We start from the raw sequence: 27,095 nt of genomic DNA, 5'->3' as shown, positions 1-27,095 counted from the left end.
GGTAACCTTCGATCTTACCCTGTCTCCAAATCCCTGGGAAGAAACCCTCCCCTTCTTCCCCAAAGCTGAAGACAGGCCCCAAGGAGAGCCAGCAGGAGTGACTAGCAAGGCTGCACTGAGCCAAGAATTTATTGTGCCAGACGTGACAGGTCCTTGTTTCAGGCTGGGGAGGCAACTGAGTCCCAATGTCTTGCACAAACAAAACATCACCCCCAGGTACTCAGTTTGATGGAGGCTGGAGCACGAGCACTAGGGACCTCACTTGGAAGGGAGAAAAGGTGACTTTTAGGCTTGAGTCTTGAAAGGGCAGGTGGCCAGCAGGATCTCTACGTTCCAGGAGGTCGCAGCTATGGAACAGGTGGGGTCATCAGGGCCAGAGAGGGTGGAACTCCCACCTTCAACCCCATCCCACGCCTCCACTCACAGGACGGCCTCCTGAACGGGCAGCGATGTGTGCACCCAGCAGTCCACGTGGCTGCCGTGGGCCTCGTACAGCCGCAGGACCAGCGTGCGGTTCTGGGTTGTGGTCTCGGCCTAGGGAGGGAGGCAGGTGGTGGGTAGGCCGGGGCATGGCCAGCCTGGGACCGCGACCCTGGAGAGCTCCCCCTTGCTTGCCTGTTTAACAGTCTCCAACACGACAGCTGGGGAGGAGAGCCAAAAGGCACTCCAGGCAGTGGCTGGGGCAGGGCCTGGGGCTGGCAGTGCCAATAATGGGAAGTTGAGGCTGTAGGCAGCAGGGATAACACCAGCATCCTGGAAGGAGCCTGGGCACGGCCAGAAAGGCACACATGGTAAAAATGGAACCCTTTGCAGGGGTCAGGCTATTAGGGTATGTCCCAAGGAGGGTGACTTATCTGAGGCTCCAATAAGGGTAGGGGGTATCTCGGCATAGGAAAACGCTGGCATGCCTGGCACTCACCCTCGTGTGGCATCAGTGCATAGGTGAACTTGTGGCACCCCATGTCAGCGGTGGCATCGGGAGCCTTAGGAGCCCGCAGACTGGGGTAGGAGGGAGGGCAGGGCTGGAGTTTGGCCTGGGAAGACCAGACCCCCACAACAGCCCAGCCTGGGAGGGCCCACTCACAGCGACAGGCTGAGGACATTGCCTCGCACCGAGGCTCCATACTTGCAGTCGTTGAGCAGGGCCAGCCCAAAGCCATGCTCAGATAGGTCCATCCAGCGGTGGGTCCACACCTGTGGCAGGCCCATGCCAACTTGGTCACCCTACTCCTTTCTTTGGGCCTCTAGTCTTCAGCATGCCTGTTACTAGGACTGAATTCTAGCCCCCGGTTTAGCAAACCTTAGGCATGCCACCCAACCTGTCTGCCTCACCTCCTCATGAGTATCAAACTAAGGCAACTGCTGGTCCTCCTCCGCTTCCTCTCCCTACCATGCAGCTTCTCTCCCAGCCAAGCCCCTTCCTCCTCTACTCTGTGGCAGACCTCAAATCGAGCCCAGTCCCAAGAGGTATTGTAGTGTGTAGGCCGCTGCAGGTGCCCAAACTGGATCTCGTAGGTGGCCTGGGGGCTCCGCACACGGGCAGGGAACTCCACCTTCAGGAACTTGTGGGCCTCATGCCAGTGTACCTGGGAGCACAAGGGAAGGGAAGATAGGATCACCCCTAGCTGGGACCAATCCCGCCTCCCTAGCCATTCCTGGCAAAGGTGGTGACCACCCTGTCCCAGCTACCTCTGTGTGGAAACGGACGTAGGGGCAGCCAATGTCCAGCACAACCTCCTGGCTGAGCCGACTGTTGGGGCTGATCTGCAGCAGGAACCAGGCACTGCCCCGAAGGCCACCCTCAGTGCCTATAGCCAGGGTCCCTACCTGGCCCAGCAAGGGCTTCCTGTGAGATAGAGGGGGACACTGAGCCAGGACAGCCTATATCCCCACCTCCTGTCCTCCAAGTCCTGCCCAGTGGATACCGTGTCTCCAGGTGGTAATCCATGACGTCCCAAGCATCCCAGTATAGGGGGACGTCATCGAACAGCACAAACTGGTTCCCCAGAGCACCCTCAGCAATGGCTTCCCTGAAAGGACACGGAAATTGGCACTTCACATCTGTATGACCTTGTGCGCTCCAGCCATACTTGATAGAGTAGGGCAGGGTAAGTGGGGACAGGGAACTCCTGGCCCAGCCTGCCCCATCCACAGTGGGTCCCTGGTGAGGCCCTAGTGGGCAACTGTAGCCAAGGGACGGGGAGAAAGGTATAGAGAAATGACAGCAAGGGGTTGGCACCTGCCAGAGGCCACCAGGACTAGGGACGTCAGGTGGCCAGTTGAATCCAGTCTCACTCGGATGATGCCATTGTCCAGAGTCACGGAACCGTCAGTCTTGGGTGGGCGGGACTTTGAGGTTGAGCTTGCAGGGGCTTCCCACAACCAACCCCCCTGACCCCCGGCCCAGCTCCAGCCCCCTGGCTCCAGGCTCAGAAGCACTTAGGACAGCCTTGTCTTCCCGGGGGCCGCAGGACTCACCTCCTGCATTACGAATACTGGCTGCTGGGGTGTGAGAGGCTGCGGCAAGGTGGAGGTGGGAGCAGGCGCATAGCCCATGCTGGGCACGGTCACCAGGGCTGAGGGTGAGGCCCAGTCATCAGTGTGAGCCACTGACCGTCCAGACACCTCGCTCAGGTCAAAGCAGGGTGGTGAAGGCTATGGCTCCTACTCTCTGGCATGAGGCACCCTGAGACCCCTAGAAACCCCCAGGGGAGTGTGCTTTTCCTGGTCTGGTGACCTGGGTTCCTCCTCTCTGCTCCTACCGAGGCTCTGGGTCCCACCAGGCTTGGGAAGGGCCAGCACTTCTGTGCGCTTCCAGGGCAGTGTGTTGACAACCAGGAGGCCCTCGGGCCCAGGCTCCCCAGCACATAGTGCACCAGCTGCAGCACTGAGTAGTGTGTTGCCATGGGAACGGATGTCTGTGGAGAGAGGGGTCGGTCATGGGCTTGGGTAACCTGTATGTTCCACAGGGGTTAGGGGAGGTGGGGCGTGGCAGGGAGAGGCCCTGAGCTCAGCCCTGAGTTGCAGAGGGCAGCAGGACTTGTCAGCCTTACCTTCGTAGTTTTTCATGGCATCCTCTGCCACCAGTTGGATGCAGCTTCCAGTCACCACATCATGGAACTGGTTCAGGAGCAGAAGCCTATGGAGGGCAGCAAGGGTGGGGATGGGATGCTGGCAGTGGCAGTGGTGGAGGGGTCTGGAGTTGGCAGGGGCAGGTGTCAGGCTGACCTCCAGAGGTGCTGTAGCTGGGCTGCTGGGTACAGGAAGTGGGCACTGCGGGCCAGAGCCAGGCTGCTGAGCAGCTCAACATCGTGCAAGATCCGCTCACATTCCCGGTTCCCCTTCTTGATCTGTGCCCAGGGCGCAGAGGTGGGTGAGTCTGGAGCCTACCTGAGTACCCTAGGATATTCTAGAGCCGCCTGAACTGCAAACCCCACTGCCCACTCCACCCAGCACTTCTCCTTCAGCACACTGGGGGCCTAGACCTTGCATGTCACTTCTTGGGACGGAATAGCTGGGCTCTGCCCCCGCCCTGCCCCCAGCAGACTGCAGACCTGGGCGTGGGTGGTGTAGGTGCCATTGTGCAGCTCCAGGAAGAGCTCCCCGACCCACGTGCACAGCTGGCCCTGGTCACTCTCCAGTGCCTCGAAGAGCTGGTCGGGAGAAGACAGCTGCACCCTGAGGGAGACCAAAGCCTGGGCCTTGCAGTTTTCCAATCCAAGAACACAGACAAGAGGTACAGCCCCAGTGGGGAGCCCCCCCACAGAGCTCCTGTGCACCCAGCACAGGTTCCAGAAACTCAGGAACTGCTCTCTCTCTGGTGGGCTCAGGCTCCTGCCCACTATGGTGCTTGCCCCTCCCACCTCCCTGTTAGGTGAAGCCTGGAGAAGTTGGGGGACAGGGCTTGGAGGACAAGGTTGGGTGGAGGGGCTGAGCCCAGTGCAGGAGCACAGTGAATTTTTGAGACCAGGGCTGAAATGGCTACATGGGAGCTAAGCCTGACCTGGGCAGACCGTCGGTGTTGCCCAGGCGCCTCAAACGGTCCAGCATGGTCTGAGTGGGGCCGCCACCCCCGTCACCGAAACCGAAGAGGAAGGCACTGTGGTTGGCCCGCCCCTTGTCCTGGTTGTTGGTCACAGTCTTCAGCACCTGGATGGAGGGCAGTGCGTGTGGGCCCACTTAGCCCAGGATGCCTGGCCCTCTCTAGCTGCCCCTCATCCAGCCCTTGGTACCCCTCACCTCCTCCACGTTGACCTGCATTCCATAGGAGTCACCAGGTGGGAAGTGGACCAGCACACGAGAGCCATCCAGCCCCTCCCAGTGAAAGGTGTGGTGCTAGAGCAGGGGACAGAGTCAGGGGAGAGGGTCAGGCTGAAGCAAGGTGGCCTTCCTGAACAGGTCCTTGCGCTGGCTTGCCTACTGCACAATGCTGATGGAGCCCCACCCCCTTACTACACTCTGCATGGGGATCTGGGGGTCTGCTGGGGCCTCTCAATACTACACTTGATCTTAGCCAAAAGGCTGAGAAGCAATGGGGCCTCTCATTAAGCCTGGGCAGAGATAACAGGCTTGCTGCGACCCTGACCCTGAGATGTGCTCACAGGGAAGGAGTTCACCAAATTCCAGCTCAACTTCTGGGTCAGGAAGCGTGTGATACCACAGCCACGCATGATCTGGGGTAGCTGCGCTGAGTAGCCAAACGTGTCCGGTAGCCAGAACTGTAGAGACAGGGCCAGGTAGGACTGAGCCTCAGCACCCAGCGCCCTGGGAGAGCCCAGCCACACCATGTCAGTGGCAGCTCTACTTACCTCAGAGCACAGCTTTCCAAACTCCTGCAGGAAGAAGCTCTGGCCCTGCAGGAACTGCCTCACCATGGCCTCTCCACTGGGCAGGTTCCCATCCTGGTGAGGGGAAGGAGAGGCAGTTGGTCAGCCTGAGTGGGCAGAAGGCAGGCAGGGCTGTGGGCCAGCCCCACATCCCTGATGCAGGAGAGGCTGGGCCTCAGGAAGTGCCCACCTCCTCACTTCCTGCCAAGTGTGAAAGTGCATCTTCCTGTGGTGGTGCTGGGATCAGACCCACTCCCCTGGGAACCCCGGGGGACTAAGTAGTGTCACAAAGGGGGCAGAAGCAGCCTCCATAAAATCACCCATCCAGCCAAGGGGCTGGCCACGTGGGGGAAGGCCACTGCCATGGGGACTGGGACTGAGGGGAGGCTGGTGCACTCACCATCTCCACCCAGGTGCCTCCCACGGGCACAAACTGCCCTTGGCAGGCAAACTCCTGAAGCTGGGCATACAGGCCGGGGTAATGGCTCTTTACCCACTCAAGCTGCTGTGCCTGTGGGGCAGAGGTGGACAGAGATGGGCCCAGGGTGACAAGAACCTCACTCAGGGCTGAGAATCTGGGGCTCTGGGGTGCGGGGAGCTCCAGGACCCACCCTGTCCCAGGGAGCGACCCCCCGACCTGGGAGCAGACAAAGATGAAATCAGCATTCTGCTCCATGAGCTTCAGGGCTGTCACCCAGCTCCGGGCACATTTCCGCACAGTCTCCTTGAAGGGCCACAGCCAGGCTGGAGAGGGAGAGGGCAAGAATGCAGTGGAGAGGTCCCCAAAGGTCCCCTGCCTCTTCCTTGTCCCAGCACCCTGCCATTCTAGCCCTTCTCATGGCCAGGGGCCAGGCCATTCACTCCTGGGGGCCATGATCTCCTCCTCAGCTATCACTTCAAGTCCCCTGCATGGTCGGAGAGGGTGGGGAAGGAGACCTCAGTTTCTTTACCTGTCTGGAACCGTGCACCCTGACATACAAACATACACCCCAAGTTGTGACACAGCAGAGAATCTCGTTCTGTGATTCAGAAATCTCCTCTGTACCAGAATCAACATGGTAGGAAGCATGTTGAAAATGTGGACTTCTCATGACCTTAAAAGACAATGAACTCCCAAAGACCAGAGCTGACTTATGATACTGGTGCTTGGGCCCAGTCTCAGTTAACTGTACACCTTCTGTCTTTGAGGACCAGTACAATGTTCTCAATCACACCCTGCTCCATTCAGCTGGGTTAAGTGCCTCTCCTGGGTTCCCCACAGGGCATCCCCATGTGTCACCATAGCTGTGGTCACTCTGTAGCCATCACCTCTGCGATGCTACCCCAGCCTCTGGCATAGGACCTGTGAGACAGCCAGTTTTGTTGACAGAATAACTAAGCCACAGTAAGAGCCCATAGTTGAGTGCCCTTGTCCCATCTTACAGGTGGAAAAACTGAGGCCCAAGAAGGGCATGGGACTGCTGAGAGTTACACAGTGCTTCCTGGGCACAGCTAGGATTCAAGGGCTCTGGCTTCTTCCTTCCCAGCTAACCCAACCTGTGGCACCTACCTGTATCAATGTGGCAGTGCCCCATGGCATGAAGAGTATGCTGACTTTCACCCCCACGTTGGTTAAAGAACCGAGAGGCCAATGCCTGGGCCACTGGGAAGGTCTCAGGCTGGGCAGGGTCACAGACATTCACCATCTGGTTGGCTGTGTACAGGGCCTGGAAGCTGCGCTGGCTGTCCTTCCCGAGGCCCTGTGAGGGATTCTGCCCCTGAGTCCCCTCTCAAGCACAGCTCCAGCACTGGGCTCAGCTGACTTTACAGGGTTCCCAGCAGGGCCTCCAGCCCTTTGTCTCCCCTTAGGCCATTTCCCTTTATTTAGGGAATTTTTCTTGCCCTGGATTCCAGAGTCCCAGTGACCTAGCCAAAGAAACAACACATCCAGAGCAGGCTCTAGAGTGTGACCAGGGTGTGGGGTATCAGTACCTTGGCTATGCCCAGCAGCAGTTCTAGGTCCACCAGGAGCTGGTGGATGTCCCGGTGGAACACGGCCAGCTCGGCCCGGCTCAGCTGGAACATCTTCTTGGGGTCAGGGGGGGCGATCATGGTTCCCTTCCCAGCCCCCAGCAGCCCATTGCAGGCCACTTCCACATAGAGGGTCAGGCTGCAAACACGGGGAGGCAGCCTCAGGCCAAGCAATGCACAGGGACCTCCTGAGGCCGGGGAAGGAGCACAGAGGTGTCCAGCTGCCCCTCCCAACCCACCACCTAGAGGATCCACAGTGGCCAGGTCTGTGGCAGAAACCCCAGGCCTAAGCTGTGTCCTGCTGAGTATCCTGCCCTGGTCAGGGATAGTAAATGGCCTGGCTTGGAAGCCTGTGAATCATGCCACTTCTTAGCCTCTTGTTTCCAAAGTTGTATAAGCAAAGTACTGCCTTAGCCTCAGAACCTACCCTGTGTATTAAGTGTGACTTTTCAGCCCAAATTCCAGTAGCCAGCAAGAGTGGGAGCTATTCCATTCAAGTCTCTCAGGGTAACCTCGGCCGAGGGAAGCCTTCAACTTCCTCTCAGCCAGGCTCCTTGGTCCATGCCTATTATCCCAGCACTCAGCGGGCTGAGGCAGGAGGACTGCTGCGAGTTTGAGACCAGCCTGGGTTATATAGTAAGTTCAAGGCCAGCCTGAACTATATAGAGACCCTGTCTAAAAAAAAAAAAAACCCAAAATAAAAAAACTCTCCTACTGCCAGCTTCTCTAGAACACATCCCATACTCAACTCCTAGCATTTTCTTTCAGACCCTTCATTTTTCTTTTTAGGAAAAAGACATGATACTATAATGAGAAATGCTTTCTAAATTTTTTATCATAAAATAGTTTCCTTCATGTGTTTTATAAAAATGAGTTTTCCTTTTTTTCTTCAGCACTATCAGGAAATGAACCTCAGATCTTCACATTGAGCTACACCCTCAGCCTCCTGTGTGTGTGTATGTGTGTGACAGTCTTGCCAAGTTGCTAAGATGCAAAGGATAGGCTCAAATTTGTGATTCACCTGCTTCAGCCTCCCAGAGTGCTGGATTTAGAGGCATGTGCCATCTTGCCTGACTTTCATGAGTATTTCTGTCTCTCTGTTGTTGAGGACTACATTATTCCCCACCATATTCCCAGTATGTAGAAGTACCTGAAACAGTGTTCAATAAATAGAAAACAAAATAATAATGTCTATGAAGCTCTTCACGTGGTATCATAAGATGCCCATGTTATATTATGGGATGTAAAAAGTCAGTGCAAAATATCAAAGCAGAGCTAGAGGTGTAGCTCAATGGTAGGCAGCTTGACCAGTAGGAGCAAGCCTCTGGGCAATTCCCTGGTGATGGTGGAGGGAGAATCAAAGCACTTTAACTCAACCAGTAAAAATGATTTTTTACTGAAACACTGAGAATATGAACACTGTCTTCTCTAAGTGGTGGACAATGGGAGAGATTTACTTCTTTGGGCTCGTCTGTACTTACCACAAGAAGGTAAACACTGTTTTTAGTCAGGCAAAGGCCTACTTTCTCAACCAGACTCTGATAATGGCTATGCTGGATGTAGCAGTACCTCTAAGGTCCCTCAGGCCTTCTCTCTGTCCACCCAAGTGTCCACCAGGGCACAGGTACTCACTCACCTCCGGGAGTCTCCTTCTCCCAGCTTGTTGGTCAGGATATAACTGTTCTTCTCACCCTCTGTGGTTAGACCCTAATAGGGAGGGGAGAAAGTGGCAGGGCCCACATCTTTGGACAGTTCAAGGGATGCATAAGCAGAGGCGGGCCAGCCCCTCTGCCTGGTCTCCAGGGCTAGGCTCTCTCTCCTAGGCAGGGCCCCACATCCCATGGCAGTAAGCATCCTGACCACCAAATGGTACTTGTTTGCCAGTGGAAAAGCTTATGGTCTTATGTCAAGAGTTCTGGACAGAACTGGGTGTGGTTTATGATGGCCACTGTAGCCTGAATTTTTAAATATGTGAAGAGAAACTCCATAAAGCCAGGGCAGATTCGCTTTGCCCCTGCTACGTCCCCAGTACTTTATGGAGTGGGTACTAGGTGGCTGTGCCCACTAGTTGGGTCAAAAGGGAGGAGAGGAGAGAGGGAGGGAGAAGGGTTCTTCCTTCTAGGACAGGAAACACAACAGTCCTAACCCCAGACTGAGAGTCCAGTTTGGAATGAAAGCTGTGTGAACCAGTGAACAAAAGTCTATCTGGTTCTTATCTGTAAGTGAACATAAAGACCAGCCATGTAGGGGGCTGGGGATTTAGCTCAGCGGCAAAAGCGCCTGCCTGGCAAGCGCAAGGTTGTGAGTTCGGTTCCCGGTACCGGAGAAAAACCAAAACAAAAAAAAAAAAAAAAAAAAAAAAGACCAGCCCTGTAGGATTATAAAGCTTAAGCCTGATGTGAAGATAACCTAAATGTCTTACTTTATAGCATCGAAAACTCTGAAAATTTCTCCCTAAGAATGTACTACACAGAATATAAAACTTTATTGAAACCAGCATTGCACAGGTGCCCAAGTATAACCTCCACAGTCCTTAAGTCCTGAGACTGCCCTGCAAGTAGAGCCACTCAGTTGGGGCTCAGACGTGTACCTGGTCCTGGGGCAGGGCCACTCACCTGGACTGGTTCCCCATCACGCCAGACTAGGCCTTCTCCATCACTTTCCCAGCACAGGTGAACTTCCTGGCCCACCCACGCCTCGGGGATGATCAGCTCCACCCGGAACCAGCAGGTCCACCATCTACAAGAGCCAGGGAGATGTGCCCAGAGGTGGAAGTCCCTCCTGGCTGACTTCCTGGGTTGAAGTATCAGCAGGAGCTTGAGACCTGCTCCGCGTCTGCAGCAAAGTACTCAGCCACAAGAAAGGAGGGAAGGGTGGGCGAAAAGGGAAGGGAAGGGAAAGGCAATCAGAGGCGCGCCTAGAAGTGTCCCAGAGAAAGGACCAGGTGGAAACTTCCAGGAAGTTCGCAGAATCCGAGCCGCCCGGCAGGGGGAGCTGTGCCACCCCAGCGGCAGGTCGGGGAAATAGGGTGGGGGTGTGGCCTCGGGCAGGCTCCCACCAGGTTACCCACGTGGGTCCGAAGCAGTCGCCGACCTGCGCTGGGCGGAAGTCCTGCTGCACTGCGTCCTCGTAGCTCAGCCGCTCTGGCGTCAGAAAGCTGGCGAGTGCGGCCACCGGGCGCCGGTCCCCGAAGAGCCTGGTAGAAGAGTGGGATGTGTTTCCCGAGCCCGGCCGCTCCACTACGCAAGTCTCCCTGGATTGGTCCCCGTCCCCGCTCGCACCTGCCGCGGAGGTTGCAGTCGGTGAAGTAGAGTGGCGACACGAACTTCTCCACCCGCTCTAGCGCCGTGCGCCAATGCTTCACAGCCGGCACTGCCGCCATCGCCAGGCGCCCGCTGCTCTGCCGGACGGCTGCATGCCGCTGAGGCCGGGAACCAAAGGTTCCGGTGTCCGCCCCCCCCACACGGGCCGCTTTCCTTGCAACACTGGCAGCTCTCAGTAGCCTAATCTCGAGCTGAGCCGAGTTGAAAACGATTTGCGCTTTCCAGGCTCTCCTACTTCATCTGCGCAGGCAGGCAGCAGGTGAATCTAAATGAAACGGGAAGTGTGACGAGGGCCCTAGGATGGACTTGGACCAATTATTCGGCCTGGCAGGTCCTGAAGCAACTGTCAGGAGTAGGTCCCTTGTCCCCAGGTCTCGCCGGAGCCTTGGTAGCACAGAGCCAGGCAGCCTGGATGGGCGCTTTCACGCCAATGGGCAGCAGTGTCCAAGGACAGGGAGAAGGGACCCCAAAACCTTTCCTTCCTGTCACACGCTCTACTTCAGGTTCACTGGTTGCTAACGCTTTGCCTAAGGCATACACCCAGTGGACTAAAGCCAGTCAACACAGAGAACAGAACAGCCCAGGAGCCCAGAAGCAGGGCCTGCAATTCCATTCGCATCCTTACCGCTCGTGGCAGCCGTTTTGTTCTCCTGAGGTAGTCAAGAGTTTTCCTTGTTTATAAAATCACCAGGAAAAAAGATTATACTTTTAGGTGATTAGGGACAGAATGCCAGCTGTGGCTTCAAGAGCTTTCTGCTCTACACAGAAACAATGCTCCCTGGGTTTAGAGCATGGAGGTTGAAGCCAGGTATCAAGCAGGAAGGTAAAAAAGCGGTGTAAACCGTGGCTGCAGGTAAAGGTCCCCAGTCTGCTGACTGCGTTGTTGGGTTGTGGTTTTCTCCTGAGCGGGGCTTGAAATTCTATCCTGACCTCCAGGCAGGTACTCTAGACAACACTGCAGGGTCCTGCTCCTCCAGTTCCCCCCACAGGCCCAACTCCATTGCAAGACAGCCTCAAGGTCTTTCCCTACGCAGTACAAATGTTTGTCCGCCTGGAACCACCTCTGCCCACAAGCTTTGTGCCACCCTGCACTTTAGGTTCAGTCTCTTGTCCCCCTACAACTACAAAACCTAGAAACAGAGATCTGCTTGTGTTTTAAAAACCCAGGAACCAAAAACCTCATTTTTCTTTATATAGTACTGGTGATTTTAAATTAAAAAACAAACAAAAACTATTGTTGATTACAACTGTATGTAAGGTGACGGCAGGAGAAAAAATCAGCTCTATTACTAAAGGGCCAGGCTAACCGTATGCAAGTCCTGATCATTCATGTTTAAATGTATGCTAGTTTAGAGCCAGGTGTGCTGGTGGTGCATGCCCACAGTCCCACCACTCAACACTCAAGAGAGGCAGGAAGATTGCCTGAGTTCCAGGCCAACCTAGGCTACATGGTGAGATTCTGGCTAAACAAACAAAAAAATAAACAAAAAACAAAACAACAAAAAAGGCACCACTTTAAATGTATATAATTAAAAAACGTGTTTATGTAGCTCACATCTGTAGTTGCTTAAGGAAATGTATCAAATCTTCTTCCCTCCCAACAGCATTTTTACCTTACAATTCACATAAAACTTTCAAATACTGGTTTGGTATGTTAAGTTATTCATCCTCATTCCTAATAAAGATAAGAAAAATATAGATAGAAATACTATCTTGCTTAGCAACTCATCCAAATATATTTTCACATAATTGCAGAGGTGGGAAATTGCACTAAAAGAATAAAGTAGGAAAAAACCCAACAACAATGAAGTCCATTTTAAAATTTTGGGATATTTTGATTTGGGACAAGTGCAAGTCACTATTACTTCTTAAAGCAAAATCCTGTTTGTACTGAGAAGGAACTGAAGCCAGAAATCCTGCCTTGTTAAAACAGCTCTCTGATGAGGACAAGGGACTTGGGTTGAGAATTTATTCCTTAAGTAAGAACCAAGCTTTATTTATTTAAAAAAAAAAAAAAAAAAAAAAAAGAAGAAAAAGAAAAAAAAAGAAAGAACAAAAAAAGAAAAAGAAGTTGGAGCAAAAGGGAAGACAAGTTTTACATAAAAGTACTACAATGGTAACTCCCTTTGGTAAAAAGTGTAATAAATGTCTTATACATCTCTTCATAGGTACTAAATCTGAAGCCACATAGTACTATGGTACACAAGAAGCTAGAGCAGTTACACTAGCACATCAAAGCATATTTCTTTTAATAAAAAATTGACAATATGTACATTATTTACAAAAAAAAAGTTAAAACTGTGTGTGTACGCGCACATGTGTGTCAGAGTAAAGCTGGTGGATAGCACTAGGGAGACTAGTAAAGAAGCAGGTACAAAACAGTTCCACAGGAGCTAAAAAGGATGACTGATTTGAACTTCTTGAGGTTGAGAACCAGAGGAGAAGGGATGGGCAGCAAGGGAATCATCAGGAATCAGATCCACAAGATGATCAATCCCAAGCCAACTAGAGGTCCCACATAAAATCTAATGTGTGATCTTAGATGTGCTCAAGTGACCAGGGGGAAAAAAAAAATCAAAAAAATCCAGTCTCTTTTCCCTTGGTGGGAGGAGGGAGGAGCCGTGACCATCCCAGTTATAATCCATTTGACCCAGTCCTTCCCCAGTCTGTTTTGTAAGTGCACCTCCATCCAGTTGAAGCATGAATAGCGTGGGTTCCTCCATCATAGGTCAGGCCACCGGAGACACGAGTCTTAGCTCTGCTGGTGTAGCAAGCAACCACATGTCTCTGCTTGCATGGGCTTTCTTCCCCTGCAGGGCAGGCCAATAGCTGACATCTCTGGGGAAGTGCCAGCTCCGGCTTTGCAAGGTGTCCACCTTCCTTAGGCATGTATCCCACCTGATGACAGGCTGCGCCCAGTGGCCATGTCTCAGGGAGGCCAAGGGAGGCTGGGAAGGCATCTTCCTTGCTTCTTCAGGATGTGTGAGTGCACATGCCCGCCCACACGCACACATATACACGCGCACACACACACACACCCTCAAGTTACTGCTCTGGCTTTGCAGTTAAGGAGCCTTGAACACTGTGCCGTATTTGACACGATACTTGTTAATGCTTACAAAGTGCAGGGTCTCTGTGTCACAGGTGGTGGTACAGGGCACCAGGCCCTCCAGCCCTTCACCCATGAGCCACTTGCTGGTCTCCGCTGCCATTTCACGGGGCACATGCTCCTTGGTCCATTTATCTACCCAGGCCTGGAACCTCTGATGCAGACGCTTGCTAACACGTTCATGGGACTACAAAACAGAAAGGGGGAAAATTAAGTAGCATTTAATAATCTCTTCACATACAAAGTCTAATTTTGGCTGAAAGTAATAAAAGAAAGATGTGGGCTCAACTGGCATATATTACTGGTTAAAAAAAGAAAAGAAAAAAAGGGCAACCGGCCCCACTGTTTAAAGAGAATTAGAAGCACAGAGTGGTAGAATAAGGCAGATCAAACAACACAGGTTCAGGGCAGAATACCACCATACTTCTCAGGTTTAGTATGCACTAATATCACCAAGGAATGTGTTAAAAATATAGATTTATCTGCTTTCACAAATCTGCCTTAAAAAACAATTTTTTTTTCAGTACTGGGGATCAAAGCCAGGGGCTGGCTCAGGCTAGCTCAGTTCTACCACTGAGTTTCACTCCACAACCAAAGCTGCATTTTACACAGCAACTTTAGCTGCTCTGAACATTCCAGAGATGAACTTAACAAGCTACAGTTAAGCTATAACAAGCTATGGTCTTCTCGCTCAGCACTGCAAGTAGCAGCTCACTTCTACGGTGGCACAGAGAAAGGGGCTTATACCTTACTCTCCCTGTCCCATCATGACTACCCTGCAGCAGAGCCTATGCTTGGGAATGAAGGGCAGTTCCCAGTTATACACTAGGTAAATATTTACTACTGCCCACATGCAAGACACAGGAGACACAAACAGTTGCTGGGCTCCTCGAACACTGTAACATCGCAGCCACTGCCGTCCATGAGAATCACACTAAACCCCACATTTCTACCTTGAACATCCAGCCTTATCAGTTTAAGACAGAGTGCTTGATCTCCCTCCAAATGTAGGAATCCCTTCCTATTAACAGATGTACTCCAAACTTTTCAATGATTTAACAACAGCAAAAGCCAAAAGAACCAGACAGTACATCTTGGGTTCCTCTTTTTATGAAAACGGTGTTTGACCCATCACACACCCTCCCCATGCTTAAGCTGCAATCTAATTCTTTGGATTCCATGCCAACTGCATAATCCGGGTGCCACCATATCCCATTTGGACCAAGTCATCAGAGGGGTCTTTGCCCTTCCAACTTTGTGCCCTCCCCATTCTTTTAGTGATAATGGAGCCATCTCTGTAAAAAATGTTCCAATGTACCTCAAACAAAATCCTCACCATGGCTTATGAGACAGAAGTGGCTCCTGTCTACCCTCTTAACTACACGTATCCTACTTTTTCTGTGGCTTTACATTTAGGGTACATGGGCTCCACATCATTGCTCAGGTTTCAAGCATTACTTCTTTGGGCTGCCACCAATGAATGCAAGGCCTGCAGCAGTTACCTTTGTCCCTTCTCTTGGCTGGTTTCCCTGGGAGAACACATCATATACCTGTCTGCTCTACTTAATGGCTGCACCCCAGGGCCTGGCAAAATACCCAGTATATAAACACATCAGGAAGGTGTCACCACTGAGACAGGAGGCGAAATCAGGAAGAATTCATACAAGAAAAATGTCAAGTACCACTTGAAACATAAACAGGGAGCAGCCTTACCAGAAGGTACCACTGGGTATCTCCTGCTCTTATAAAGTGTTACAGTGTGTACTGCCACATTCCCATGGGGAAGTCCTAACTTCAGTACTGCAGAACCTGATTTTTTGGACACAGACATGCAGAGGGAGAAATACTGCATTAAGATCCCGACGACCAAAGCCTGCCAGCCAAGCACCAGAAACTGTTCTCCCCTCACTGCCCTCAGAAGGACAGGGCACTGCCCCATTATCTAACAATTCTTCCTTCCAAGAAAAAGTTTCTTTTTTTTTGAGAGAGACAGGGTCTCTGCAGTTCACGCTTGCCTCAAACTTAAGCTCATCCTCCTTACTCAGCCTCCTCAGTGCTGGTATCACAGGGATGTGATATCACACCAGGCAAAGAGAGGATTTTAAGAGAAACAAACCTGAACATTCCGGGTCTGCCTGGCGGGGAAGTAGACAGGGAGAGAAATAACTATGACTGGTTCTCACCTGATGAGCCCGGAGCAAGGCAGTCCTCCTATACATGTAGTCCTCTGACTTGATGACATAGACCATCTTATAGGAATTCAGTTTGAATCTGCACTCCAGCTTATCCAGGCTGTCTACACTCTCCATGGTCTTCTTACTGTTTCCTTCTTTCCCTTCCTTTTCCTGCTGTTCTCGACCACGCTGACACTTCCGGATCCGCCGCAGGTTCCTACAAAAGAGAAGCCCCACAGGATAAGCACTTGTCTAGAGGAGACGTAACTCTTACCAAATGAGTTTTCCTTCCTCTGTGCTTTCAGAGCACCTATCATTTGTGGTACTGGGGACTGAACCCAAGGTCTTCACCCTGAGCTGTATTCCCAGCCCTTTGTAAATTTTTAAAATTTTTTAGACAGGGTCTTGTTAAACTGCCTAGACTGGGCTCCAATCCTCCTAGAATGCTGGGATTATAGGCATGGGCCTCTATGCTTGGCTCACAATTTTAGTTACATGTGTACATATAAATGTTTATAGTTTCATTATAAAAAAAGATTTAAACAAGACAGAGAATAAGAAGTAGCAATCTTCAACCATCTTCTACTTCTCATTCTCCAAATGCCCTTTGGCTTTGGCAGTGGTAGCCACAGTTTTGACCTTAAACTTCTAGGCTTCTGTCTGTGAATTTACCCACTATACTTCTGCTTTGGAACTTGATTTTTTTTTTTTAATGACAAAACAGAATATTATGTTAGGATATGTACTTTACTCTCAACTTTCTACTTATCATTTTTAATTCTCTACATAGATTTGTTTCATTCTCTTTAACTGCTGCAGAGCAACATGCCCTAAGTGGTTACATTTCTTAACAGCCTCTCTCAATTGGGGTTCCTCATCTAAATCACACAACACAGAAAATTACTTGTAAGCCTATTTTTAAAATTCTCTCAAAGATACTATGTAACTATTATCTTTCCATATACACAGGAAGAGTAAGTCACATCAATGTATATAGGAGGGGAGAGGTGGCATTTGGAGCCTAATTCTCTCCAACATCCAATGGGGAAAGGTTATCAGCTACACAATTACACTGCTCCTCATCCTTTGCTATTGAAACTATTGCTTCACCAAGTATCTGCACATATGATTTCTGTATGATTGCAGTTCTTAGGGCCAAGGGCCCTTGGAGAGATCCAAGTCCATTCCACGAAGGTGCATGAAATAAACCTGTTTTCATAATATACTAAAACATTATTTGCACTTTTTACTGTGCTGATATTTGCACTAGCAGTATAAAAATAAAGGTTAAAAACATGCTGGTTTTGGCACCAAACTCTTCTCAGAAGTCTTTGTATTGCTCTCTATTGCTGGCATTCAAATGAAAAAGTCAGTTTTAGTTAAGAATGTCCTTGATCAAACAGTTATTTATTTATTTGGCAGGATCTCGCTATGCAGTATAGGCTGGTCTTGAGCTCACTTTGTAGCCCAGGCTGGCCTTGAACTCTCAATGATCCTCCTGCCTCAGCCTCCCAAGTGCTGGGATTACAGGCAAGCACCACCACGCCCAGCCATAAACAGTAATATTTTAACTGAAATCCTGCTACCCTTTGGTTTTCATCTTTTTAATATGCTGTGCGATAAAATGGAAATTGCACATAAAGCAGCTTGTGTATTAAAGTACAATGGGATTCTTGAAGGTAAGTGCTGGAGTTGCAAATGAATCACTATTTTTACCTGAAAGAAAAATTAAAGAAAACAACTGAACGTACTTGTTGCCAATGGCAGGGTTTGAACACCAATGGTAGGGTTTGAGAGTTCAAACAAAACTTGTACCTTCGTAAAAAAGTGATGGCAGACACCATAAGCCTACCAGTTCCCTAACTCTAAAAGATGTGCCTGATGAGATCAGTGGCATTATTTGTCCCTGTGACTTGGGGAGGGGTAGTATAAAACATGTGACTAATCTACTATGCATAATAAACCAGTAACTTCCAAATAACCAATCATGAATGAAAAAATGACTGATTCGAAGCACAAGATAAACCAATTTTCACCTGACCACACAGCAAGCTCACTGATTTGTGTTGACATTGAAACTAACCTTTAAGAAACCACCCTTATAGAGTCTATTCAGTTTCTCAAAGGATAGGAAAATGTTCCTTTTTGCATTTATATGAGTATGGCTACGTTTTCTTATTTCAACTACAATGTAGCCGACTGAATACAGAGTGGATATAAGAACTAGCTAAGCAAAACACTAAACAGATTAGCAAAATGGAGAAAAATATCACTTTTTACTAATTCTTTTGTTTTGAAATTCTTTTTTTTTTTTTTTTTTTTGGTTTTTCTCTGGTACCGGGAACCGAACTCACGACCTTGCGCTTGCCAGGCAGGAGCTTTGCCGCTGAGCTAAATCCCCAGGCCCCTAATTCTTTTGTTTTGAATCAATCCTCCCTTCCTCCCTTCCTGCCTTCCTGCCTTCCTGCCTTCCTCCCTTCCTCCCTTCCTTCCTTCCTTCCTTCCTTCCCTCCCTCCCCCGCCGCCTTCACTATACAGTTCAGGCTGGTCTAGAATTCACTTTGTCACCCAGGCTAGCCTTGAACTTGCAGCAATCCTCCTGCCTCAGCCTTCTGAGTGCTGGGATTACAGCCATGTGCCACCATGCCTGGCACCTGGTTAGCTCTTAAACTTCGGCAGAAAAATTCAACTGTTAACAGGTTCCATTCAAATATTGATGTCAGATGGAACCATAAACTACTAAGTATAGTTAACATAGCTAGCTTGAATTAACTCGCTTTCATTTGTTGATGGGGGGTGGGATGTGGTGTGGTGTGGTGGGGGAACCAAGACCATGGAAGATAATGTGTGACCAGTCTGCCCCATTTGTTAACTGACTGTATTGCGCGCTGGCTACTGGACCACTGAATCAGTTGACTTCATCGCTCACTATAAATCGTTCAGCTATTGCCAATTTTTAAATCCTGAAATGTTTTATTTTTATTTATTTTTATTTATTTATTTTTGTTTTTTTTTCCAGTACTGGGAATCAAACTCACGACCTTGTGCTTGCCAGGCAGGTACTGTGCCCGCTGAGCTAAATCCCCAGCCCCAATCCTAAAATGTTTTAAATGATAGTTGCCTGAAGTCAGAGGTTCCAGGATAGTCTTTACACTTGCTTGACACAAAAATGAATGAACACTTTGCCTTGCACTGTGAGGCACAGGTGAAGCTGGAGTCCAACTTTAGGATTCTACTTTCAAGCAGCTCAGTAATGTAAGAATTAACATTTACTGGCTCAGATTCCATTTCCAAACCTGACTAAAGGAAAACAGTTTTTAGGATAAAACACTTCAAAGTCTAAAGCTAAATATTGCACAAGTGGGTTTTTTTGTACTGGAATCAAACTCAGGACTTAAAGCTTGCTAGGCAGGAGACTGTGCCGCTGAGCTACATCCTTAGCCTTGCACAAGAAGCGTTAAATGATAAAAATAAAGATGTCTTTATGTTAGAAAGGAAGAAGAGGAAGAGAGAGGAAGGGAGGGAGGGAGACAGAGAAAAGAAAAGGGATGAGAGGGAAAGGGGAAGGGGAAAAGGAATCGAATTTCTGGGGTGAAAGCTTCGTACATTTCCATGTTCTACCCCCATACATTCTACAACCCAGAATGTAAATCTATTAAAATCTTACAGCTGGAAGGAACCTGGCACACACAACTTGCTAAATGAAGTAAGGAGCAAACACTTGTCTGCTGGTCCTGGTTCCATGATTTTATGAAGACTCAGTATCAGTATCAGTTACATTCCTTTTAAGAATGTAACACATGAAATTTCAATTCTAAACTTTCTTCTAGTCAGCCTATTTTATACTTCTGAAACATTGTTTTCATAGTCAGAAGACAAGCATAGCATTATAATTTGTCTGTTTATAGGGGAAATTTAAAATTCTATGTAGAACAGACTTACCATAATAGCCTTAAGACTGCTGGCTTTTCAAAGTCCTGCTTAGAAATCTGGCCCCTGGTTAGAGTGTGAAATCTTAGATTTTGAGGACTTTCAGCCATTCTCAAAAAACATGTAAGTGACTCATGCTACATTGTTTATACAACTTCTGAGAGTCTACAATTTGGGTTCATGCCAGAAAAAGGGTGCTTACATGACTAACACTCAATAAAAACCCCTGACACTGCATCTCTAGTGAACTTCCCTGGTACATACATGTCTCATGTGCTTCCACAGGAAGAGGACTCTGCCATAGGCACCTTTTTCCCTTTGCTGATTTGCTTTTATTTCCTTCTCGCAATGTATCCTTGTTACAAGTATGACTATGTGCTGAGCCTTGCTAATTCTTCCAATGAATCATCGAGCTCGGAGACTGTACTTGCCCACCCAGTGCAGCCAAGTTCCTGCGAGGTCCTCCACACCTCTCCCCTCCCTGACCCGGAGGCACGCTCCAGCAAGCAGAGGTTGTAACAACCACACAAACCTGGAACCCAGTGCCCTTGGCAGGCAGAACAAATGAGTGGAAAACATGAGAACCAAGAACTTGTGAATCACTGACTCTCCACTCCTCAGCCATGCATGAGTGTGTGGGGCAGTACACGACCCGGTGCACTCACCTCGGGAGAAACACTGGTTTCTGAGCCAGGTGCTCTCGCAGCTCAGGGGAGGTAGTGTCGGAATTCATGTAGCGCTCCACATAGTCTGACCAGCGCTGGGGTAGGAAACAAAAGCAGAAATGGAAAAGGTCATAAAATCTGAACAATACCCTCAACAGGTACTGTAGTAAACACTATGACTAAAATGTTCAAAGTCTATATAAATTTCAAGACCAAACATTTTTGCCCTCATGACATGTTTGTTACTGGTATTAAAACACAGATTTTAAATTTCTGTTAACCAGCAAGACAGCAAGTTTTACTTCCCCATAGAGGGTTCTGTTAAAGAACAAAATATATAGAAGAAAATGTCTGAAAAATCAGTTAACTTCCACATGAAAATCCAGACTTCTGGTATCTCTTGAAGATGGAGAGGGGAAGGAAGAACAGGAAGCGGGACGGTAATATAATAGGAGAGATTTGGTAACAAAAGCCAGTATCTGCACCAAGTAGGTTTTCTGGTCTATGCCCAGCCAGTGCTTCCCGCTCGCGTTACCCACCAGACAAACTGTGCTAACTCGCCACTGTCTGCTTTGGGCTGAGAACGCCTGTCTTCATTTGGCCCCATAAAAAGTGACAAGACATAAGTTGATAGTGCCACAAATGGCACCTCATTTGTTTCTTACACAAAAGAAAAAAGACAATAAAGCTGCCAACCATGAGATTTCCTCAGGGGAGACCGCTAGAAACCCACACCCAGGCAGCCCTTCCCTTTAGTCTAAGACATGGCTGCAGTGACCTGTCCCTTAAGCCCCTGACCTTCAAACAGGCCTAAGGAGCTAGGTCTTCTTAAGACCGAGTACCAGGAAGACTCTCAGGGCCTGCCACCAGCTCTGCTCTGCACAAGAAACCAGGAGGACACTTGCCCATACCTCTGCTTCCACAGGGTCATCGGAGTTCTCCTCTTCTGTGTCAAGAAGCTCAATAGTCAGCTGAACCTGGCCTTGGCTCTGAATAAACATAAGCTGCAAGTAACAAGCCAGAGTGTAAACAAACATTTCCAAAGCTATAACCCAGCTTGGTGATGGCGAACCTTTGGAAGCTTTCAATGATAAACAGCCAGCTGTGGCACCTGTGCCACAGGTTTGCCACCAAGCTGCGGCAGGTAGCTCGAGCTGTGATCCAGCTCAAGCTGTGGGAGGTATGGAGGCAATAAAGTTACAAAGTTTTACTTCAACTGAAGAGTCGAGAAAGATCCTCAAAAGGCTGGGAGACTAGTGATAAAGGCTAAATTCCAACCTTGCTAAGAGCAAAATGAATTATGTACTTCTTAAATTACTGAAGTGCCAATGAGTACTTTAAAGCTCACAGGTGTAACACTTGCTAGCATGTTGCAGGCCCTAGGCTCAGTCCCCAGAACTGCAAAAAGAAAAAAAAATTTAATTTTATTGTTTATTAGGATGAACTGTAGACTATCAATGCCCTTTCAACTGATAATCCCACTTGTAGGAATCAATACAAACATGTAAATAAGCCTCGTATTTTGAAACAGTGTTACATGATAATGACACCAAATGTATTTGAAGTCCTTGAAATTCTAAGTTGGGCATGATGGTGCATGCCTGTAATCCCAGCACTCAGGAGGCTGAGGCAGGAGGATCGTTTTGAGTTTGAGGCCAGCCTGGGCTACAAAGTGAATTCAAGAACTGAACTGCATAGTGAGATCCTGTCTCAAAAAGACTGGGGAAAAAAAAAGGAAATTTTAAATTCTGTTATTATTTGTGTGGTTTTAAAAAAATTCAACAGCAATGGGTGATGGACGCAAATACAAGCTACGTAGAGCAATGATGAGTGGAGACTGGCACACAGCTCTTGTCTTCTAAGCCTGAAGACCATCCAGTCTCTGGCCGGCCTGACAGTTTGCTACATATAAGACAACTGCCAGGGTCATACCAAGAAGGAAGGGCCTAGGAGGAAACCTGAGAATTACATTCTTTTGAAGAAATTTTAAAAATTCCTATGTGCTGGTAAAATTTAAAACTTGATATACCTAGCCACTTCTAAAACAGACTGAGGGGAGTCCTTCATTTTACATTATAATCTCTGTGCTTTAGGGAATGAGCCCAGGTCCTTCGAATTCAGCTACATCCTTGGCCCTTCTTTACTTTGAGACAGAATCTATTCATTAAGTTATCTAGGCTGGTCTCAACCTTGGAATTCTCCTGTTTCAGCTTTCCAGTGTGCTGGGATTATACGCATGCACCACCATGCCTCTTTATAATTTTTAAGAATTAAAAACAGTTCTATGCAGTATTTACAATATGCTATAAATTAACCAATTCCCTTAGTTGGTTGGACATAATGGTTTTTTCCAATTACTTGATTTATAATTAGCCAATGTTACAGTGAAAATCTGGAAACAGTGTAAACGTCCAACATGATGGATTAATTCTCTATAAAATGAACTATATACAGCCATAAAAAAAGATGTTGAAGGCCAGGCATGGTGGCGTACGCCTGTAATTCCAGCACCCGGGAGGCTGAGGCAGGAGGATCATTGTAAGTCGGAGACCAGCCTGGGCTATAAAGTGAGCTCAAGGGCAGCCTGACCTGCATAAGGAGACTTTGTTTCAAAAAATAAAAAAAGAAAAAAGCTGAAAAGCCTGGAATGGTGACTTGCACCTGTAATCCCAGCACTTGGAAGGCTGAGGCAGGAGGATCACTGCAAGTTTGAGCCTGGCCTAGGGTACATAGTGAGTTCAAGGTCAGTCTGAATTACCTAGCGAAATCCTGTCTCATAAAACAAAACAAACAAACAAATAAAAAAAATCACAAGCAAAGTTCAGAAATATCATCAGTGATTACTTCTGGGAAAAATTATCAGTTTAGCTTTTTGGGTTATCTGAATTTTCTATTTTTTTAAAAAAACAATGACCATAGATTTCACAAATAAACACACTGATAAAAGTTCAGTGGAAAACCAGAATACAAAATAGTAAACATAACAAATGATAAGTTATTTTAAAACTTAAGAAAGAACCAAAGTAGATTATCCAGGGGAGGCAGCTTTTTCACTCCTCTATGTTCTTTGTGTTTCCTCTGACAAGCCAATCAGAAATCTCAGCAATTCTAGGGGTAGCATCACTCTATCAAAGCACACAGTTCTGACTTTTGCTGGAGTCCTAAGACTTTCACTTTCACTAGCAAGGTCCTGTGTCACATAAGCAGCTCTCACCTTAAAGCAGTTCTCATCTGACATGAGCTGCTCTGCCTTCCGCTGATACGTGGACTCCAGCAGACTCCTTGAAGTCTGTGTGTTCAGCTGGCCACCGGTAGCTCCGTTGTTGTTCTCTGCCAGGTAAAGGTCAGTCACCTGCACACAGATCTCATCACTGACAATGTGCTGCAGCTGGAACCAAGCAAAGGCAAGATGTCAGTAAGCAAGAAAACATTTTTCCCTGTCTTCCAGTCACTCAACTCAAAAAGCAAGGTAATTCACAACATTAATACAAAAGCACTGTATTAAAGTTTTGGAAAATAACCACGTCAAGGTCTTCGACTATATCAGTGGTTCATGAATAAAATTTGCATATCTATTTAAAAGCAAAACCAGGTCACTGTCCCAGTGATGGGACAAAATACCCAACACCCACAACTTAAAGGAGAGGGTTATTTTGGCTCACAGTTTCAGTGGGTTGAGTCCATAGTTGGCTGGCTTCAATGCAGAAACAGCACGGCAGAAGGGCATGGCAGAGGAAAGCTGCTCAACCCATGGCGGCCGGGAAGCAGAGAGAGAGAAGGAAGGAGCCGGCGACAAGAATATACCCTTCCAGGCCACACCCCCAATGACCCACTTCTGGCCAGGCCCCACCTCCTAATAGCACATTCAGCTATGAACTCATCAACAGACGAATCCACTGATGAATACAGCGCCCCCATGATTCACTCACTTTCCAAAAGCCCCACCTCTGGACACATGAGACTTCTGGGGGACATTTTAGGTTTAAACCAGAACACCAGGGCAGGGGTGTAGCTTAGCAGTACAGTACTTGCCTAGCATGCTCAAGGTCCTGGGTTTGCTCACCAGCACCAAAACTGTAAAATAAATTCTAAGGATCTTTAAAATTTTTTCTATGTTTTATATTTTCATGGCACTTACTTAAAAATGATTTACAATTTGCTTTCACACCTATTCTGATTTTTTAAATTTTTGATCTTTTTGAGACAGGGTCTCACTATGCAGTTCCGGCTGGCCTTGAGCTCCCTTTGTAGCCCAGGCTGATCTCAAACTCACAACGATCCTCCTGCCTCAGCCTCCCAAATGCTGGGATTACAGGTGTATGCCACCATGCCCAGCTCACACTTATTTGATCTTTGTAACTCCCTGGGAACTAGGCTGGAAATTGAGGATGCCCTGTTATGAGATAAACATACATATTAGATGAGAAAACTGTGAGCTAGGACAGGGAGGAAACTTTAGAGAACCATGAAGATAATACTCAGGTTTATCTCCTCGCTGTCATGTAAACCCTCAAACTTAGCAGGTATTTAAGAAATGGCTGCTGAATTAACTGTCAGGAGCATTCAGCTGAATGAACAGAGATGAACGCATAGCCACACTCTCTGACCTTAAGACAATGTTCTTACCAGAGACGTCATTAATTTTTCTGCATTTGACAGCAAGCAGTAGTACTTAAATTGCACACAATGTCTTGTAGGGGCTTTTTGGTGCTGGGGATCAAACCGAGGGCCTCACATATGCTAGGCATGCACTTTACCGCTGAGGTACATTCCCAGCCCATTATTTCTATTTTACAACAAAAACTCTCAAGTAAAACTCCACCTATTTTACTTTGAAATTCTCATAACAACTGAGCCACTCTATTTTTAAGATACCTTTTTCTAAAAAAGATATCCTTCAAACAAGAGTTACTAATGATTTTTAAAACATTAAATAGTATTAAATAACATATATGTATGTATTTTTAGCTAAGTGGACACAGGGCAAGTCAGAAGGGTGAGTAATCTGAGGATAGTAGAAAGGACAGTAACTCCAGCCACTGCAAATAGTTAAGTAAATTACAATCAGCCTATAAGGGATTTGGATACCACCATTAAAATAATGCTTGGCTGGGTGTGGCCATGCATGCCTGTAATCCCAGCACTCAGGAGGCTGAGGCAGGAGGATCATTTTGAGTTCAAGACCGGCCTAGGCTACAAAGTGAGCTCAAGGCCAGCCTGAACTTCATGGTGAAATCCTCTCAAAAAGACCAAAAAACAAAACAAAACCAAACAAAAAAAATCCACCCAAAATAAAAACAGTAACAACAAAAAACCGCTTATCGTGAGCTAATGATATAGGACACAGTAAACAAGAAAGAAAACTAGGTGACAAAGGATATCCAAAGCATGTCCTCTATCTACCACACAGATACTGCTGATCTGTACTCTCTTATCAAAGTAGGCTAGGTCACTGACTCCCTAGACCACCTGGCTCCTCCTTAAATCTTTTCAAAGAATGGAAGGACAAATCCAGAGACAACTATGCAGCACCCCTCCCACTTCAAAGGCTGGTCAGACTCTCTCTCCTGGTACTATGAAATGACACTGAGAACGTTTGGTAGATTTTTTCCCCACAGAGGAACATCTGTATGGACTGGCTGGGCACTGCCAGGGTCAGAGGCACTGCCCTGACAAGCCACTTATCAGAGGGCTGGAGAAGCCTAGAGTATGTGCTGACCAGCTGTGAGGAGCACAAGAACGGAGAACACAGACAGCAGGAAGGCATGCAGCAGAGACAGACGCCCAATCTAGTCCTCACATGGCACAGCCATCCTCTCAATTCTATACTTACTGTGTAACTCCCTATTGATATTTACAACGAATTCCTCTTCAGCCAGTCAGGAAAAGGTAAGGTGAATATGCATGATCTGACTATGAAACACAGTTCTACCTCCAATCATCACTGAACTCTGGGGGAATACCAAGTGAGCAGAGTGAGAGAAGAGATGCTTCCAACTGAAGAGTTAAGATGAGAAGCTTGAATGTGTCTTAAAAACTCACTGACCTGGGGCCTTCTACACCAGGATTGATGATGCACGGCTGTAATACCAGTATTTGGGAGGCTGAGACAGGAGGATTGCTGTGAGTTTGGTGCCTGCCTAGACTACACAGTGACTTTGAGGCCAGCCTGAACTACACAGCAAGACCCTGTCTCAAAAAACCAAAACCTCACTGATCTGGAATATTCTAGAGGAAACCTGTTTCCATAAAAAAAGTAATTGAGACAGTACACATCACTGACTCAAAACTATAACCAGAAGCTTCTAGTAAAAGGGTTAATTTTATCTACTGTTTCAAAACTAACCTCAGGCTTATAAAACATAAGTAGGTTTTATTGGCTTTCTTTTAAAGTGGTTGTACCCATGAAAGACTTTATTCCTGGCTGTACCAACAGCAAATGTGTAAGTAGAAACAGCAGCACAGGGTAAATGGAGTCAGTGTTTTATATAAAATTAGATTAACAGGAATTTCTCTCTCAGAAATTGTGAGCAGAGCTGACTGCATTCATAGGATGATTCTGCTCAGGTACCATATGGGAAGGTCCAGTATCTTTTTGGATTTTCATGAAGAAGTTGCTTGCTGGATCTCTAAGACCTGAGATCCAGTTACTAAGAGTGCTCTGCCCCAATCTCAGATGGACAGGCAGAGAGGCACCTGTCCTTCCAAAAGCAAGGCAAGCTGGGCATGGTGGCACACACTGGTAATCCTACCACTTTGGAGGCTGAGGCAGGAAGATTGCCAAGAGTTTAAAGATAGCCTGGGCTCCCTAGTGAATTCAAGACCAGCCTAGATTATACAGTGAGACCCTGAGTGGTGGAAAAAAAAAAAAAAAAAAAAGGCCAGGAATATAGCTCAGGAGCACAGCACCTGCCTGGCAAGCGCGAGGTTGTGAGTTCCATTTCTGGCACCAAAAAACAAAGAAACAAGCAAAAAAAGCAAAAGGCAAAAAAAAACGCAGAAGGCAAAAGGCAAAAAGCAAAAATGCCTCAAACTCAAAAAAAGCAAAAGGCAAAAAT

The 27,095-nt window shown here is 47.9% G+C and overlaps 2 protein-coding genes across 6 annotated transcripts in view; both read right to left on the bottom strand.

Moving 5' to 3' along the window:
• Positions 1–98: 98 nt before the first annotated feature.
• On the bottom strand, positions 99–10,265 carry Man2c1 (mannosidase, alpha, class 2C, member 1). 4 transcript variants are annotated; one of them, XM_005393509.2, is made up of 26 exons: positions 10,118–10,265; positions 9,907–10,032; positions 9,452–9,575; positions 8,473–8,543; positions 6,798–6,975; positions 6,376–6,565; positions 5,464–5,570; positions 5,227–5,337; positions 4,809–4,901; positions 4,602–4,718; positions 4,240–4,335; positions 4,004–4,149; positions 3,555–3,678; positions 3,229–3,350; positions 3,054–3,139; positions 2,738–2,918; positions 2,479–2,576; positions 2,240–2,372; positions 1,926–2,030; positions 1,690–1,846; positions 1,443–1,586; positions 1,085–1,194; positions 920–999; positions 616–764; positions 425–534; positions 99–347 (listed from the first exon to the last, which is right to left on the bottom strand). In XM_005393509.2, exons 1-26 carry the CDS (start codon positions 10,216–10,218, stop codon positions 221–223), a joined length of 3,186 nt encoding a protein of 1,061 aa, XP_005393566.1. In that variant the 5' UTR covers positions 10,219–10,265; the 3' UTR covers positions 99–220. The 4 variants fall into 4 exon arrangements, with proteins under 4 accessions (XP_005393566.1, XP_005393567.1, XP_005393568.1 ...); XM_005393510.2 differs by having other exon boundaries at positions 2,240–2,349; positions 2,763–2,918; positions 10,118–10,263; XM_005393511.2 differs by having other exon boundaries at positions 2,240–2,334; positions 2,763–2,918; positions 10,118–10,262.
• Positions 10,266–12,391: 2,126 nt separating this feature from the next.
• Sin3a (SIN3 transcription regulator family member A) overlaps positions 12,392–27,095 on the bottom strand; it is a 65,900-nt gene continuing 51,196 nt past the window's right edge. For both annotated transcript variants that reach the window (XM_013518961.1, XM_005393507.2), the window contains exons 17-21: positions 23,252–23,425; positions 20,949–21,041; positions 20,038–20,132; positions 15,452–15,659; positions 12,392–13,455 (exon numbers count right to left, since the gene is read on the bottom strand). In XM_013518961.1, coding sequence (XP_013374415.1) covers positions 13,225–13,455; positions 15,452–15,659; positions 20,038–20,132; positions 20,949–21,041; positions 23,252–23,425 — 801 coding nt within the window. In that variant the 3' untranslated portion in view covers positions 12,392–13,224. The remainder of the gene's footprint in view (positions 13,456–15,451; positions 15,660–20,037; positions 20,133–20,948; positions 21,042–23,251; positions 23,426–27,095) is intronic.

This window comes from Chinchilla lanigera, unplaced genomic scaffold (genome assembly GCF_000276665.1).
Source record: "Chinchilla lanigera isolate Chin_1 unplaced genomic scaffold, ChiLan1.0 scaffold00049, whole genome shotgun sequence".
NCBI lineage: Eukaryota > Metazoa > Chordata > Mammalia > Rodentia > Chinchillidae > Chinchilla > Chinchilla lanigera.
This window is presented reverse-complemented; position numbering and strand designations above follow the sequence as displayed.

Coding starts and splice junctions, on each gene's coding strand:
- Man2c1 (XM_005393509.2), bottom strand. CDS start 10,218: ATGGCGGCAGTGCCGGCTGTGAAGCATTGGCGCACGGCGCTAGAGCGG. Junction 1,195..1,442: donor GGGACTGGGCTCGATTTGAG/GTCTGCCACAGA, acceptor GGCCTGCCACAG/GTGTGGACCCACCGCTGGAT. Junction 535..615: donor TGTTGGAGACTGTTAAACAG/GCAAGCAAGGGG, acceptor CTCCCTCCCTAG/GCCGAGACCACAACCCAGAA.